The sequence below is a fragment of the Sesamum indicum genome, linkage group LG7 (assembly GCF_000512975.1).
Source record: "Sesamum indicum cultivar Zhongzhi No. 13 linkage group LG7, S_indicum_v1.0, whole genome shotgun sequence".
In the NCBI taxonomy this organism is placed as follows: Eukaryota; Viridiplantae; Streptophyta; class Magnoliopsida; order Lamiales; family Pedaliaceae; genus Sesamum; species Sesamum indicum.
This window is the reverse complement of record NC_026151.1, coordinates 9,196,985-9,211,962: the sequence shown is the minus strand read 5'-3', so window position 1 is coordinate 9,211,962 and position 14,978 is coordinate 9,196,985. Positions and strand designations below refer to the sequence as shown.

The 14,978-nt window shown below is 35.5% G+C and overlaps 2 protein-coding genes across 3 annotated transcripts; both read left to right on the top strand.

Annotated features, from left to right (window-relative positions):
* LOC105166765 (vacuolar protein sorting-associated protein 26A) lies at positions 1,364-6,356 on the top strand. Its single transcript, XM_011086241.2, has 12 exons — positions 1,364-1,537; positions 1,817-1,864; positions 2,000-2,074; positions 2,507-2,581; positions 2,693-2,765; positions 2,951-2,995; positions 3,272-3,383; positions 4,033-4,099; positions 4,670-4,714; positions 4,925-4,980; positions 5,364-5,539; positions 5,685-6,356. The coding sequence occupies exons 2-12, from the start codon at positions 1,862-1,864 to the stop codon at positions 5,873-5,875; spliced, it is 918 nt and encodes a 305-aa protein (XP_011084543.1). The 5' UTR covers positions 1,364-1,537; positions 1,817-1,861; the 3' UTR covers positions 5,876-6,356.
* LOC105166764 (molybdate-anion transporter) lies at positions 9,204-13,647 on the top strand. 2 transcript variants are annotated; one of them, XM_011086240.2, is made up of 9 exons: positions 9,391-9,579; positions 10,673-10,817; positions 10,897-11,065; positions 11,507-11,777; positions 11,956-12,221; positions 12,294-12,509; positions 12,754-12,856; positions 13,077-13,177; positions 13,311-13,647. In XM_011086240.2, the coding sequence occupies exons 1-8, from the start codon at positions 9,429-9,431 to the stop codon at positions 13,139-13,141; spliced, it is 1,386 nt and encodes a 461-aa protein (XP_011084542.1). In that variant the 5' UTR covers positions 9,391-9,428; the 3' UTR covers positions 13,142-13,177; positions 13,311-13,647. The 2 variants fall into 2 exon arrangements, with proteins under 2 accessions (XP_011084541.1, XP_011084542.1); XM_011086239.2 differs by having other exon boundaries at positions 9,204-9,579; positions 13,077-13,647.

The following is a 14,978-nucleotide window of genomic DNA, read 5'->3' as shown; positions in this document are numbered from 1 at the left end:
GGTCACATAGGGCAAGAAGTTCTGTTTTTTCCCTCCAAATAATATCTAATTTAGTTTTTATTACTTTTAATCCTTTCACAAAGACTATCCACTTCTAATTATCATAGAACTCCTATATAATAGAAGTTTTCCAAAACCCCCATGGTTCAAATGGCGAAAATTGGGCCTCACAAATTCTCATGCAATAAGAGACCTGTGGCTCTTGAGGTGGTATGGCCTCCAACCAATTAATTATTTAATGTAGTTTGTTTAGCTAATCATTTAAAAAAGGATAATTACACTCTCCTTTTTTCAGATTTGATATAATTGTATATAATTTATTTTTTATTTAAAAAATTATATTTAACACTCCTAAAGTTTATTTTTATCTAATAAATAAGTCCTTTTGTTAGTTAAGATTCACGAATTTGCTAATATTAATAAAAAAAAAAGAATTATATTTACTCCCAATTGACTTAATACTAATTTATTGCAGGTCAAGTAAATCTTTTTATTATCAAATTACCTTCATATGTCTTCACGCGTTAATGCATATGATGAGGTATATCTTCACCATTATAAGGACAATTTAATCCAAAAGAAATTGTTTGACCTATAATAAGTCAGTAATACATCAATCGAATATTTCAATTTTCATTCAATTTTTCTGTTAATATTAATAAATTTAGTAAATTTTGACTAACGGATGGACTAACTTATTAGACGGAAGCAAACTTAGTGGTACTAAATATAATTTTTCAAACCACATGGGGTCTACGTGTAACTACACCAGACCTTAGGGGAGGGGAGTGTAATTATCCCTTTGAAAAATAACTACAAAAAAAATATAAAATTATAATTGATGTGTACCAAGGTTTAATAGCAACACAATAATTAAAAAAAAAAATCTCAAAAATTCTAAAATCAAAGGAAAAAAAATTAACATACAAAATAAAAGTCAGTACTCCGATATTTAAGTCAATAACTTGAATTACTAAAAAAGAATGGGAAGAATTTGAAATAATGCAAGCTAATACCAAAATAAGTTATCTGGAGATACTATTTTAAGTTATCTCATTTTTTTTTTTTTTAGTAATTAAAGCTATTGACTTAAAAATTGGAGTGTTAACATCGTCTCATTTGATTTTAGAACTTTTGAGAAGCTCATTCGACCATTATGGTACTGCTGAACTCAAATGCACATAAAATAATATTAATATAATAAATATGTTTTATGATTTTATTTTCCAAGAAACTTCAATTCCGATTTTTAAAGTAGGACTTAATATTTCTATGAACTCGAAAAAATATATAGGTATTTCTATCTAAATTGGATTTAATCTGGTCCTAATGTCCTATTATTTGAGTTAACAAACAGACTGAATTTGATTTCCTTTGGTCCCCCAACCAAACACTCCGTAGTTGAACAGTCAGGTCTTGGAGTTTAACGTGTTTAGTTTTTTCTCTCTCTCAAACTCTCGTAGTCATCGCGTTTATCGTCGTCGACTCAGATCACTGCTCTTCGATCTTCTGTGAGACACCTTCTATCTCCTCTCAAGTAAGATGAATCCTTGAATTTACGTATGCAATTATTTCTTTCCTGATTCTGATGATATTAGAATTTGGAGCTGGAAAAAGATTTGGATTGTTATAGGGTTTTGAAGTGGGAATTTTACATTTATGTTATTGGATTCTTACATTTATGTTATTCAAGAGACGTAATGTATTGCAGTTTAAGCTTTAGTGGTGCTTATGTTCTTTGGCTGCGATCTTTTGTAATTGTTCGTTCATATGCTGTTAAAATTGGGGCTTGAACTGTGGACGAAATTTGTTGCAGGTGTTCCTGTTTGGGGTTTGATTGAATTAGGGTTAAATTTCAGCAATGGTAATGTTTCAACGTTTTCTGTTAGGGATTTTGTTATTATTATTACTATTTTTTTATTCCTGCTTCTAAATTTCTATTTCATCTGCCTTAATTGACTTTTTAGTATGAAATAAATTGTCAACTTTTGTTTTTCAGAATTATATAATTGGTGCTTTTAAGCCGGCATGCAACATTTCAGTTACATTTTCGGATGGAAAATCTCGAAAGCAGGTTTGTTTTTATTGTTTTTGCTGAACTTCTAGAATCTCTTTTGGGTCAAAGTAACACACCAAGGGTGCCTTGATTTTTCAATCTAATCAGGTAGCCAGTTTATTAATTGCTTTATCTCAAAAGGTATAATATGGAAAATTGCAGTACATCGAGGGATGGGTTCGGAATGAATGTTAAAAAACGCTCCATATTTGCTTTTGAGCTGTGTATAGTTGTATATCTGTGAGCAATGGTGCATTTTTCTGATACTTAGTGGTGTGCATGAACAGTGATAGTAACTTTAGGTACTGTTTTTTGATTGTTAATTTTGAATGCTAGAGTGGTTAACTACAATTATGTTGCTTATTGGTGCAATAAATTCTTGTGAGCAATTTTATCATACAGCTAGGCGGGCTCAAGATTTTCATATCCCCTGAATCCATGTTACTGTAGGTGGCACTGAAGAAGGAGAATGGTCAAACAGTAATGGTCCCACTCTTTCAAAGTCAAGAAACGATATCTGGGAAGGTATATCATATTGTGCCACAGATATTACCTTTACCAATTTAGGGCTGAAGATCATTGTTAAGTAAAGATTTGTTTAATCATCGTGATGCACATCATGTGTCATCGTTTCAGATTTCTGTTGAACCAGTTTCAGGGAAGAAGGTTGAACACAATGGAATCAAAGTTGAGCTTCTTGGCCAGATAGGTATGTACGAGTTGTATTATGAGATCACTGCTTGATCTTCAAATCACATTTATAGCTGGACTTCTTTTTGCATAACCGAAAAGAAATGACATAGCGGCAAATATATCAAATTTTGAAAAAGAATACTGCTATTCACCACATAGGCTTCTGCTTGTATGTTTCTCAACATTCTCTCTTGTTTGCAGAAATGTACTTTGACAGAGGCAACTTCTATGACTTCACTTCTCTGGGTAAGAACAAATAATTTATCAATCTTCTGGAAGCAAGACCAGCTTGCTATGCAATATGTCTCTGGCTTAAGCTGTATACTTGCTTGCTGTGTGCTATGTATGTAGCTTTTGAACTTTTTATAATGCATAATGCTGACTATTAAATTTTATCATCCATTTCAGAGAATTTCAATTTTAACCATCATGTATGCAGTGTCCTGTGCGATAATGTCGCATGCTCGTGAGCAGGACTTTTTCTCTTTTTGATATATATTTGATTTTTTTTTCTTGTAATAGTTCGCGAACTGGATGTTCCTGGAGAAATATATGAAAGAAAAACATTTCCATTTGAATTCTCTACCGTCGAGATGCCATATGAGACATACAATGGGGTAAATGTGCGGCTAAGGTGAGTTGCTCAGTGTGTCCTAAATAGATCCGTAGAATACACTCTTGTCTTTGCTGTTCATCTACTTGCAAAAGAGATCCATGGCCCATGCTTTTACTTTTTGTTCCTGCTTTGAGGAAGCACAAGATGAACTAAAGGAAGAGATCTGTTTCAAAATTTTTGGGCAAGGTTAGGCATCCTGAGAATCCGCTGGAGTCTTAATAGCCTCTTTTATAGCGGTCTTGGTTAAAAGTTCTAACTACTAGGAATAGAGAATGGCTTCGGTTGATGTGACCTGGGATTTTAGTTTCTTAAAGTTTATGTTTCTTAAACTATCCGAGTTGTGTTGTATATTGATGATCATATGGCATCCCTGGATGTTCTGAGTAACTTCTGGAGAATGTATTCTGATGTTGGTTTCAGATTGTGTGGAATTTTTCCTGGATATCTAAGGAGTCTCATTGTCTCAGTATAAAATGATATTGAAGCTTTTGCTTGTCAAAAAGCTCTCAAATCATTGCTGTTGCAAAACATAGATTTCAATGTGTACAAATATAGAAATTGTGTCCAGTATTTGCATTTTCTGCATGTTCTGGCTTTTGTATTTGATATGTCGTCTTTCAAGTGTCAAATGTTAAATATCATTTTGGAACTTTTGTGCGCATTTCAGGTATGTCCTAAAAGTGACAATAAGTCGGGGTTATGCTGGCAGCATAGTGCAGTATCAAGACTTTGTGGTAAAACCCTTCTTCTATTACCCTCTAGAGAACATGCATATTATCCTAATTGGATGTCTTGTGCATCTTGAGGACCTGTAACACTGTCCACACTTCTTTTGAATGTTTGTTAATTAGATCACTAATTTAGATCTTGATGTAAAATTAAGAATTATATGCATACTATTATTTTCTTAGATGTGAATCTTTACATAATTGCCACAATATACTGTGAGAGCTTTACATTTTTCACCATTGCTATTGAAGTATAGATTCCTCTTTATGTATACTTAGAGACATCATTACAGTGGATCATTAAACTTTGTCTGTTACTTAAGGACTTAGAACTGGCACTTCTTCAGCTACTCCTCTAACATACCCAGTACTTCAATAGAACCTGGTTAGTTTTATGCTAAAAAAGAAGTAGTGATTATGGCATGGACTAGCTTATATTATCTATATTTTCTTGCTGTGATCCCTTTTGGGGAGGGTGTATTTCTCTTTGCATTCAAACTTTATATCATGATTCCGATGAGTTTGAGTTGCTCTAATCTATTCAAGCTGATTTAACCATTGTCTTTCATGGATCAGGTTCGAAATTATAGCCCTCCTCCATCAATCAACAACAGCATCAAGGTATTTTTTGTTTCTTATTTACCTGTTACATTACTGGTGTGCTATGCCATAGTTATGCAACTTTGTCAAGTGAAAATGATAGGGAGGATGTATGAAACCATGATTCACCTGTGGTTTATGATACATTATGCACATGTCTAGTAGATTAATTTCTCTTATATTTTTCCTTATATAAAATATGTCAGTAATCTTTTATCTTGTATTTGTAAGATGGAAGTTGGAATTGAAGACTGCCTTCATATTGAGTTTGAGTACAATAAGAGCAAGTAAGTTACCACCTTTGTCTAATTTAACTCTGATTTACCACTCTTTTGGCGCACAACTGAATTATGGTATTTGAAAAATGTGAAATACAAATGCCTTTGCTTTTGGTTGTTTATACTCAATTATGTTGCGTCGTTCGGGTTATTCCAACCCAGTTCTATTGTAGGCTATTTCCTGTGGGGTTATTCCAACCTAGGTCTATTGTAGGCTATTTCCTTTGTTGGTTGGCTGATGTATAGAAGTAGTATCATTAAATACCTTCTGAAGGATCTGAAAACCCTTTCTTTATCAAATAGTTCTTGTTTTCATAGTGTGTTTTGCCCTCTTATATTGGAGTTTTTAGATGTTGATAAGAATGCTGCTGATTGGAGTTTTCAATATCTAGGTATCATCTGAAAGATGTTATTATTGGCAAAATATATTTTCTTCTTGTAAGAATCAAGATTAAAAATATGGATCTCGAGATTAGACGCAGAGAATCAACGGGATCAGGGTCAAACACCCATGTTGAGACAGAGACACTTGCAAAGTTTGAACTGATGGATGGTGCTCCAGTCAGAGGTACGCTAAGAACTATTCTTTACTTTACAACATGCCTGTGTATAATATGCTCTTACAAACAACTTTTGGCTGTTGCTATCAGCTGTTAAATGTATCATAATTTGATAACCAAGATGATTTACTTGATAAGCACTTGCTTTAACAGGCGAATCAATTCCAATCAGATTGTTCCTAAGCCCCTATGAGCTAACTCCGACATATCGAAACATCAACAACAAATTTAGCGTGAAATATTACTTGAACCTTGTACTTGTTGATGAAGAGGATCGTCGATATTTCAAGCAACAGGAAATCACAATGTATCGGCTTGGAGAAACATCCGAAGCTACCTTATGAACCGTTTGAAGATTGCTGCCTCTGACGCTATATAAAGTTCCAACCTCTAAGGATTCTTGTGTGAGACAAACTGCAATCCTATTTACTGTGAAGGACAAGAACAGCTTTTTCTTATTGTTCTCATCAGTTAGGCCATCTTTGATACAAGATACACAGAATACAGGAAGGATTTCTGTACATGGGCTGCCCAGAGATCTGGCTGGTTTTGGAATGAATTATGAGATTATGATGATTGCCTGAGCACAGGCCATTGTGTTTTGCCGGGATCGGTTCTTCTGTATTCTCACTGCTACTCATTGAGGTTTGGTTCAAGTCCTTTTAGTGTTAGGTTTTGCCAGTTTTTCTTCAATGATATTTTCCTGTATGTGCTGTGTATGTTTGCCTCTTCTTTCTTACTTCATTTGTGTTTATGATGAAGCTTTACACTAACTTTGTGATGGTATGCAATGGATTTCTTCATCCTTAGGGTTAATATCTGACTTTGTTTTATGAAAAACCTATTTTTTGAAACTTTTGTTGTATTTTCGATTGAGCTTGAAATTGTTCAACTTGATTTCATGAGTTCTACTCGACCAAGTATGAACCTTTTAGTCTAGTTCCTAAAAAAGAATTTCAGCTAGAGAGAATTCTGATGATTTCTTTGTTCTCTTCTGATTTATTAGTGAAATATGTTATATTCCTTTAAAAAAAGAAATCTCAACAACTTGGTTATGCTTTTGTTAGTCTCGAGTTTAATCTCAGCTGGTGTTCTCGTACTCTTTATTAAGTCCTTGTCGGGACCTGCATAGCACTTGATCATTTGATGTCATTCAGAACATGCAATAATTGTAAATCGTGATCCAAAGTTCGTTGGCTCTCTGTGAAAGCAGCATGCTATATGCATAATCACCCTTAATTAATTCAGTTGTCTGCTTGGTTATTTTATGGTCTATGATGTAGTAATTGTCCGGTACAATATCACAGTCTCCTCTAAGTTTGTGAATCGGGCCATTGAGGCCTGCTCTGTTTTTTCACAAGGTGAAGGAGCCTTAATTAGAAGACAATATGATGCTTTTGCCGTTGAGTCAATTAGGAGGCAGTAATTGGTGTATAATGCCTCTCTGCTCTGTGGTAACACAAGGAGAGACTCCCTTTGCATGTCCATGTTGTCGGTCGAATCCATAGTCCATGTAGAAGTCATTTGATCTCATGCATTTCCTTTAGCATAAGTTACATCACTGCGCCTGGGGATTGGTTTAATTACACGATTATCCCCCACTTCTTACTAAAATATAAATACACATTTTGAGGATGTAAAATATAAACACAAAAGTATTGATGTAATGGACCCATTCTTGTATAATGAATGCAACGATTGGACACCAGCATTAAATTCTACAACGCAAACCGAGGTTTACGAGATCTACATTCACTTCAAAACTCGTTACAACTATAGATCTGTTATTATTTTAATAATTATGAACGCGGGACGTTACTTTTCTTGTTTAAAATAATGACAAGAAGATAGAGATTTCCTTTGATTAAATTCAATTTCGTACTTGCGATCAAAATTTGGGTTTGTTAAATAGAGGTAGTAAGTAGATAGGTCTTAGCAGGTAGCATTTATTAATGAAGTACGGAGTGAAGTCGTTTGTATCACGTCAATGGGAGAGGCAGACTAGACTTCCAAAACAAGAATATTGCTCTCTGTCGGTACACTTCCACACTACTATTCCTTTCGTGAGATGGGGTCCTAATCTATATATTCCAAATATTAGAATGGGTTTTGTCTTACAGATTATGATTACTGCACATCCATCTATTTATACAACAACTACTTCCATCAAGAACGTCTGATTGAAAATATTACATGAATGAGTATAAAACAAGATTTGAATACAATACATAATATAGTTTGGATCTTGTTGTGATGGGACTTGCGATTTTGCTAGTATTTATATACATTCTGACTTCATAAAAGCTATAAAAATTGTTGCAGAAAGGAGGTTTTTCAGTTTACAAGTTATACAAGTTCATTGTCTGCAATCAACATGAGATGCTTATTTGAATGATGTTTACGGGCTAAAAACATGGATGGTGACCCCCAAATGTGGGTTATTTAGATTGATAGTTGAGGCAATGGGGATGGTCCTGGACTGGACTAGTTATTTGTTTTAGGAGAAAGAGTTATGATGTTGAGTCCCCATCCATTTAGAAATTCAAGGCAAACACATGTATGGGCGGGCATCGGACAAGTAAATCGTGGTAGGTCTTAGCTCTCCATTCTCACTATCAATGTGATGCACTTCTTTGCTGCCTACTCTCGTAGTACTCACCCCCCATTTCCTATCTATACACCCGGTTTGATTTCTCTTTCGCATTTTATTAATATATTTAGACACATCTATCCTCTTTTTCGATTTCATCTCCCAATGGTTTCTAATTTACTACTCTTGAATCATCCCATACTTGATTGGTAAGATTGAGGTCTCATAATTAATAGATGGTGAATTTTGAGTTGTATAAAATATAAGTGTTTAGTCTACTTTAGATATATATATATATATATATGTGTATTTCTTTGTTTGCTTTGAAATTATTAATTGATTTAGAAAGATTATTAAAATGTATATTTCATGATGTGATATTAGTTGCTTTAGGTATCAATATATTTTTAAAAAAAAGAAAAAAATCTAGTGCGGTGGCTTCAACATATAGGAATAAATTATTATCAGACTCTATGCATGCACATAATTTATTTTTTATTTAATTATATAAAAATAAAAATAAAAATAATCAATATGATATTTCTTAAATAATTTTTCTTGATTTTAAATTTATAGAAAAAGCTAAATGATTAAGGATATTTTTCTCAATGTATATTTTTGTAATCAAATGTGGTTACTCTCCTCACACTTAATAAATAATATAGATTATTATTGATGAATAAGTGGAAAATTTTAAAATGAAAACAAATGTGTGGTTTCATATTTGGAACTTATACACCTATTTTATTTTAATTTAAGTAAAAAAATTAATTTAAATTAGATAGTTATGTTTATTTTGAAATTAATACAATAATCAAGTAATTAATGGCCTTGACTAATCTTGAGTGGATAATGCCCAAAAAGCCCATAGAAAGATGGCCCCACAAACAGAATTGGACGGTTTAGATCCACAGGTCTCAAAATCCATGACCGGCACTCCCCGCCCGAGATCCATTTGTAGCCTCGCTAAAAGTCTAACCACCGACACCAATCGGACAGACCAGAATTAGCCACGTGTCACGGGGGACAGTGGCGTAAGCACACAATCAATCAAACAAAGTGAAAAATCACAATCACTCACACGCCACTCCAAGAGCGAGAGCATAAGCAAAACCGCGTCCGTATTTGCTAGCTAGCTACCTACCTACACACAAACACACTCTATTGTGTGTATATGTGTGTACATATATATATACATATCTCATAGCTCCGTGAGTGGATACAGAAATATCTCAGAGAGAATTTGCACTTTCTGATCTCTCTCTGCGAGAAAAAGGAGAAACGATTGTGTGTTGGTTTAGGGGAAAATGGAGTTGTTTTACTATATGGTGTTTGGGGCGTTGGCGGCGGTGGTGGCGGCCTTGGAGCTGAGTAAGAGTAACAAAGATCGGATTAATACTTCGTCGGCATTCAATTCCTTCAAGAACAATTACTTGCTCGTTTATTCTCTCATGATGGGTAGGTAAAATTGTGAGATTATCTCAGATCTGGCGCTGTTCGATTCGGGAATGTGTGTCTATTTTTAATTGATCTAGTTGATTTGAGGTCGGAAAATGAGTGTAGTTTTGCTGTTCTATTTTGATGGGAAGTACGAGTATAAAGTATGTGACATTATAATTGTACGAATTTTTTGTTAGCCTGCGATAGGTTCTAGATCCAATGTTAAGATGATGTAGTAAAGTAGGGTGCTGTTTTATGTCTATTGTAGCCCTTGTGTGTGATCTGGTGGTAAATTATGGGATTGAAGTGCTCTTGGTTGGATCTGATGTTTGTGAACGTGACTTCATTAATGGTTGAAAGAAGTTTTGAGGTTATTGTTTATGTTGGATTAGATCCATCCTTGTTATGTTTGTCTGCTGAGAGTGATCCAACATAAGTGAAGTTAATTATCCTTTTTTGTTTTAGTGGTAGAATGCATATGCAGCTTGTAAGCTGCGCCATTATGTAGTGCGCTGCGGACTGCGAGGAGAGTATGCTCCTACGAATCAAATTTCTTTTATGTTGTTCCTATTTTACAGTGTTTCTGCTTTGAATTAAATACCTGAAGTTTAAAATTGTAGTTGCTTGTGCTTTTGTTTCTCTTTTCTGCTTTCTTATGTCATTAGATGTTATTTCAACGTTTTATAAGGCTTTATATGAACCTTATCTGTTAAGATATAACACATTGAGCATTTATATATAAAAAGTTATGTATCTAAGTTATTAAGTCGGTAATCCTGACATCATGTGCTTTCTGTTCTTGGTTTTGCTATAATATCAAAACTGCAACCTATATTGGCTTATGAGGGGCTTCATTTCCCATTTCTATACTCCCTTTGTATTTTATAGCCTAGTAAATCCAGTACATGAATGAAGGGCAATCAATTCTAAGTTAATGCAATATACATCACTCTGTCAAATCATTTTTTCATGTCACCAGATAAAACTTTGAGCATTTTTGCCTTTTGAAGAAAGCTCAACCCCTCTGGGCAATTTTCTCTTTAGTTCTTAGAGGGATGTGTAAATATTAAATTTTCCTTTTTCTGATAATTGCTTCCCCTGTGACAAACAGCGGGTGACTGGTTGCAAGGTCCATATGTTTACTACCTTTACAGTACTTATGGTTTTGGGAAAGGTGAAATCGGACAGCTCTTCATTGCTGGCTTTGGGTCTTCCATGTTATTTGGAACCATTGTTGGATCTCTAGCAGATAAACAGTGAGTTTCCCTCTTCAAATAACCTTGTTTAATTTTCAGACTGAAATTCTGCTCATTGAGTTCCATTCTGAAATTGTAGGGGGCGTAAGAGAGCATGTGTTACTTACTGCATCACGTATATACTGAGCTGCATCACCAAGCATTCTCCTCAGTACAAAGTACTGATGATTGGACGTGTTTTGGGTGGTATTGCCACTTCTCTCTTGTTCTCTGCATTTGAGTCATGGCTTGTGGCAGAACACTTCAAGGTTAGATGACCTTACACGAAAATGACTACAGCTATTTGCCTAACTTCTGAATCTGGTATTTTATATGCGTATGCATTAGCTTGTCGCTGTCCTCTATGCCATTATGTAGAATATGATTCACATTCAAATATGCTGGAGATGTTTTGATCTGCATTTTATATCTCACGAGTTGTGATATTGTGGGGCAAACATTTTTGGACTGTTCAGTTATTTGTTGTGTGCTCCTAGGAACACAAACTACTAGAGTCCGGTTTCAGGATAAACTTTTTCCTTTTGCAGTTGTAAAAAGATTCAGTTTGCTGATACTGAACGTAGAAAATGTAATATAAGATGGAATGTAATGTCTGCAATCCCATTTTGCTTCTCTTTCTTGTAAACTACAGACATGGATGGGTTTATAGTTATTGATTGAACTCATGGATACAACACATACATTTGCAGAGGGGTTTTGATCAGCAGTGGCTCTCATTAACTTTCTCCAAGGCTATATTCCTTGGCAATGGTCTTATTGCTATTCTATCGGGGTTGTTTGGAAACCTGCTAGTTGACTCCTTGAATCTTGGGCCTGTATCACCATTTGATGCTGCTGCCATATTCCTAGCAATTGGGATGGCTGTAATATTATCATCTTGGACTGAAAACTACGGGGACCCTTCAGAGAACAAGGACTTGCTTACTCAATTCAAGGGTGCGGCTGTAGCAATTGCATCAGGTATTTGTTGATCCTCTAAAAGTGTAAATCTTCTACTGACTAAAGATCTTTCGGCAGCACTGCCACAGTATAGAGGAAGTGAGATTTAGCAGTTATAGGTTCTTGAATGTTCATTTAATACCTGGAAATATGAGGTGAATAATATAATGGAACCTCATATACTGATTTTTATTGGCAGATGAGAAGATTGCACTGCTTGGTGCTATACAATCTCTCTTTGAAGGTTCGATGTATACATTTGTGTTCCTCTGGACACCTGCTCTGAGTCCAAATGATGAAGAGATTCCTCATGGTTTTATCTTTGCAACTTTCATGTTGGCCTCAATGTTGGGGAGCTCAATCGCTGCTCGCTTGTTGGCTCGCAACTCGCTTAAAGTGGAGAGCTACATGCAGATTGTATTTGTTATTTCTTCTGCATCTCTTTTGCTTCCAATATTGACAAATGTATGTTCAGGTTCTCTTCTCTCTTTCTTTGAATTTATCTTGATGGACGATATCTGACTCTTATCGCTTCAGTTCTTGGTAGTTACTCCAACGGTGAAAGGGGGTGGCATCTCATTTGCAGGCTGCCTTCAACTTCTTGGCTTCTGTACTTTCGAAGCTTGTGTAGGAATTTTCTGGCCATCCATTATGAAGATGAGATCCCAATACATCCCTGAGGAGGCTCGAAGCACCATCATGAACTTCTTCCGAATCCCGCTAAACATCTTTGTTTGCATCGTCCTTTATAATGTACGGCCACTTCATCTTCAGTATATATTTACCCTTTGCATGAATAGCTGTTGGCTTAATTCGTATTCCTTCTCTCTTTCACATGACTTCTCTAAACCCCCATGTCTCCTCATTTTTCTCTTTTCCGCTTGCATTGTTTACATAGTTTACTTGATTATGCCATCTGGATGATAACAAGCTTGATGAAGTAAATCCCTTACTGTAGTCTGATGGCTGGAGCTTAATAATTTTTGCACGCTTGTAGGTCAATGCATTCCCCATTACCGTCATGTTTGGTATGTGTTCCATCTTCCTCTTCATGGCCTCGGTTCTTCAGAGACGGCTCGCAGCAATTGCGGACAAGCCAAGTGAGTGATTTGTTTCCTATGCCCGATACTTGATTATATCTATCTACTTCCTAATCTCGTTAATATGATTTTGACAAACAGTTTCGTGTCTTCTATATTCCAAAGACTACCGTAGCGTCTAAAATTTTGTAATCTTATTGAGAGTTGGTAGTTTAACATCCTCGAGAAAAAATGCCCGCACTTCTCTAATGTGTCTGTTTCCTGCCCCCTGTTTCTTCAGAGACACAGGAATGGACCATGTTGAAGGAGAAAGATGCTGAGGATGAAGAACTAGATGCTGCTTGAACAATTTCTTCAACTGGTTGAAGATTTCTAATGGAGGTTGTTTCTCATCTTTCTATTTATTGCCACAATCAGTAAAGCGCATCACCATCCGTCTTGTCTAGTCGACGAATACAATTAATTAATTTTGACTTGTCACAAAAATTACCATAAAGTTAAACCGGCTATGCAGCGAAGATGGGGAAAGGAAGTCTTATCTGCGTGCTTGAAGGGGTTTTCTGGAACATGCTAGCTAGCATCTATCTGACTGTTCCTGTCCTGTAAGGATAGCCAATTTTCTTTCCATAATTCTGAAATGTCTGTTTGTTTCCTTGATCTCGGCCGCCCCACAAAGGGCCCTTAGTTTTTTGTATTGGAGGCATATTTTTTAACTATCTATTCTTAGTGTAAGAGTGTAACGCCATAAGCATATTCTTTTAAGATTTTTAAGACGGTCATGCCCTCTATATTTAACGTTAATCTTGAGCAGATGATTTTTGTGCGCTCACAGCCAGCCACATATTTCGACATCTTTATTCGCAAAGGGCTAGAGTCCCCATCTACCTTATTTCTTATTCTCTTACAATTAAAGTCATTCTTGTCGTACAGTTTTCTCTTTATTGAATGACCAACTATCTCAGGAAAGAACATATATTTTTTATTTGAGTTGTCTGTTCACATCATGTACAAGTTAAACCTTTTTTTTCTCCACAAATCAAATACCTTCTATTGAACGTAGAGGGATATGTTCATTGGATTCATTTGGAATGCAGAGATAAGTACAAGAAAGACAAGAAGAGAAACAAAATAAAATAACAGCAGTAATTTCACAGCATAACAACAAATAAATAACAGCAATAATGCCATTCTGCTATTATAGATCCAACATGATGAACAAAGATTACAAGTTTTTCACAAATCACCAGCTTTGTAGAAAGAAATGCTACATGTCAAGTCTTGGAATGGAAACTAGTTTACTACCAAACTCAACTTTCAGAAGGCCGAAAACAACTTCTTATCGCTTCCTCCTCCAATGCCTCCTGCCCCCTTCAATTCCTCAGCCCTTACCTATCTTTGGCAGCATTCACATATAGTCTCAAACAAAAGCTCTGGTTTCTTTAGAAATTTCACGATCCCCATAAATGCTCTCTTAAAGAAGAATTAGGAAAAGATCATTCTGCTCGATTTACAACAGAAACTATAACCGTGCAACACCTAAGACATACCTACAGACATGTTCAGTTTAATAACTATAAGCAGATAATCTTCTCATAAAGCCCTTTACCAGAAGTCAATGGGGTAAACTTGTGCTCCCAATGCACAGAAAAGAGCACGCCAATCCCAAAACACCGGCAAAGCAAATTGTGTATATATCGAAGCAACAACAGTGAAATAAGCAAATGTTACCCCACACAAAGACCTTCATAAGAACTTCAACTAGGTTCAAATTCTGCTTCCAATAAGGAAATGCCAGTAATTCTGCTTCCAATAAGGAAATTCTGCATAATGCCATACACCATACTTAGACCTTGAACGGTCAGAACTTCTCAGAATCTATGCTTGCTTTTCTTTGTATGACAAATAAACTAGTGAAGGACCATTTGGTATAATTCGTACGAAATACCGGGACATCATTAGGGAAATACATAGGCATGCCTCAACTGTAGCATATGAAATCATACAACCACCACTAAGAGACTTCACCCGACAATCGCAGAGGTTTCCCTTTTCCTATCTCAGCAAAATCTCTAATGGAATCAACACCTCAACAACTTACAAGAACTTTAGTATTGCCACAACTGAATCTGTCAACTGCTTAAGCAGAAATTACTAGTTTGAATCCACAGAAAAGGGGGGATTT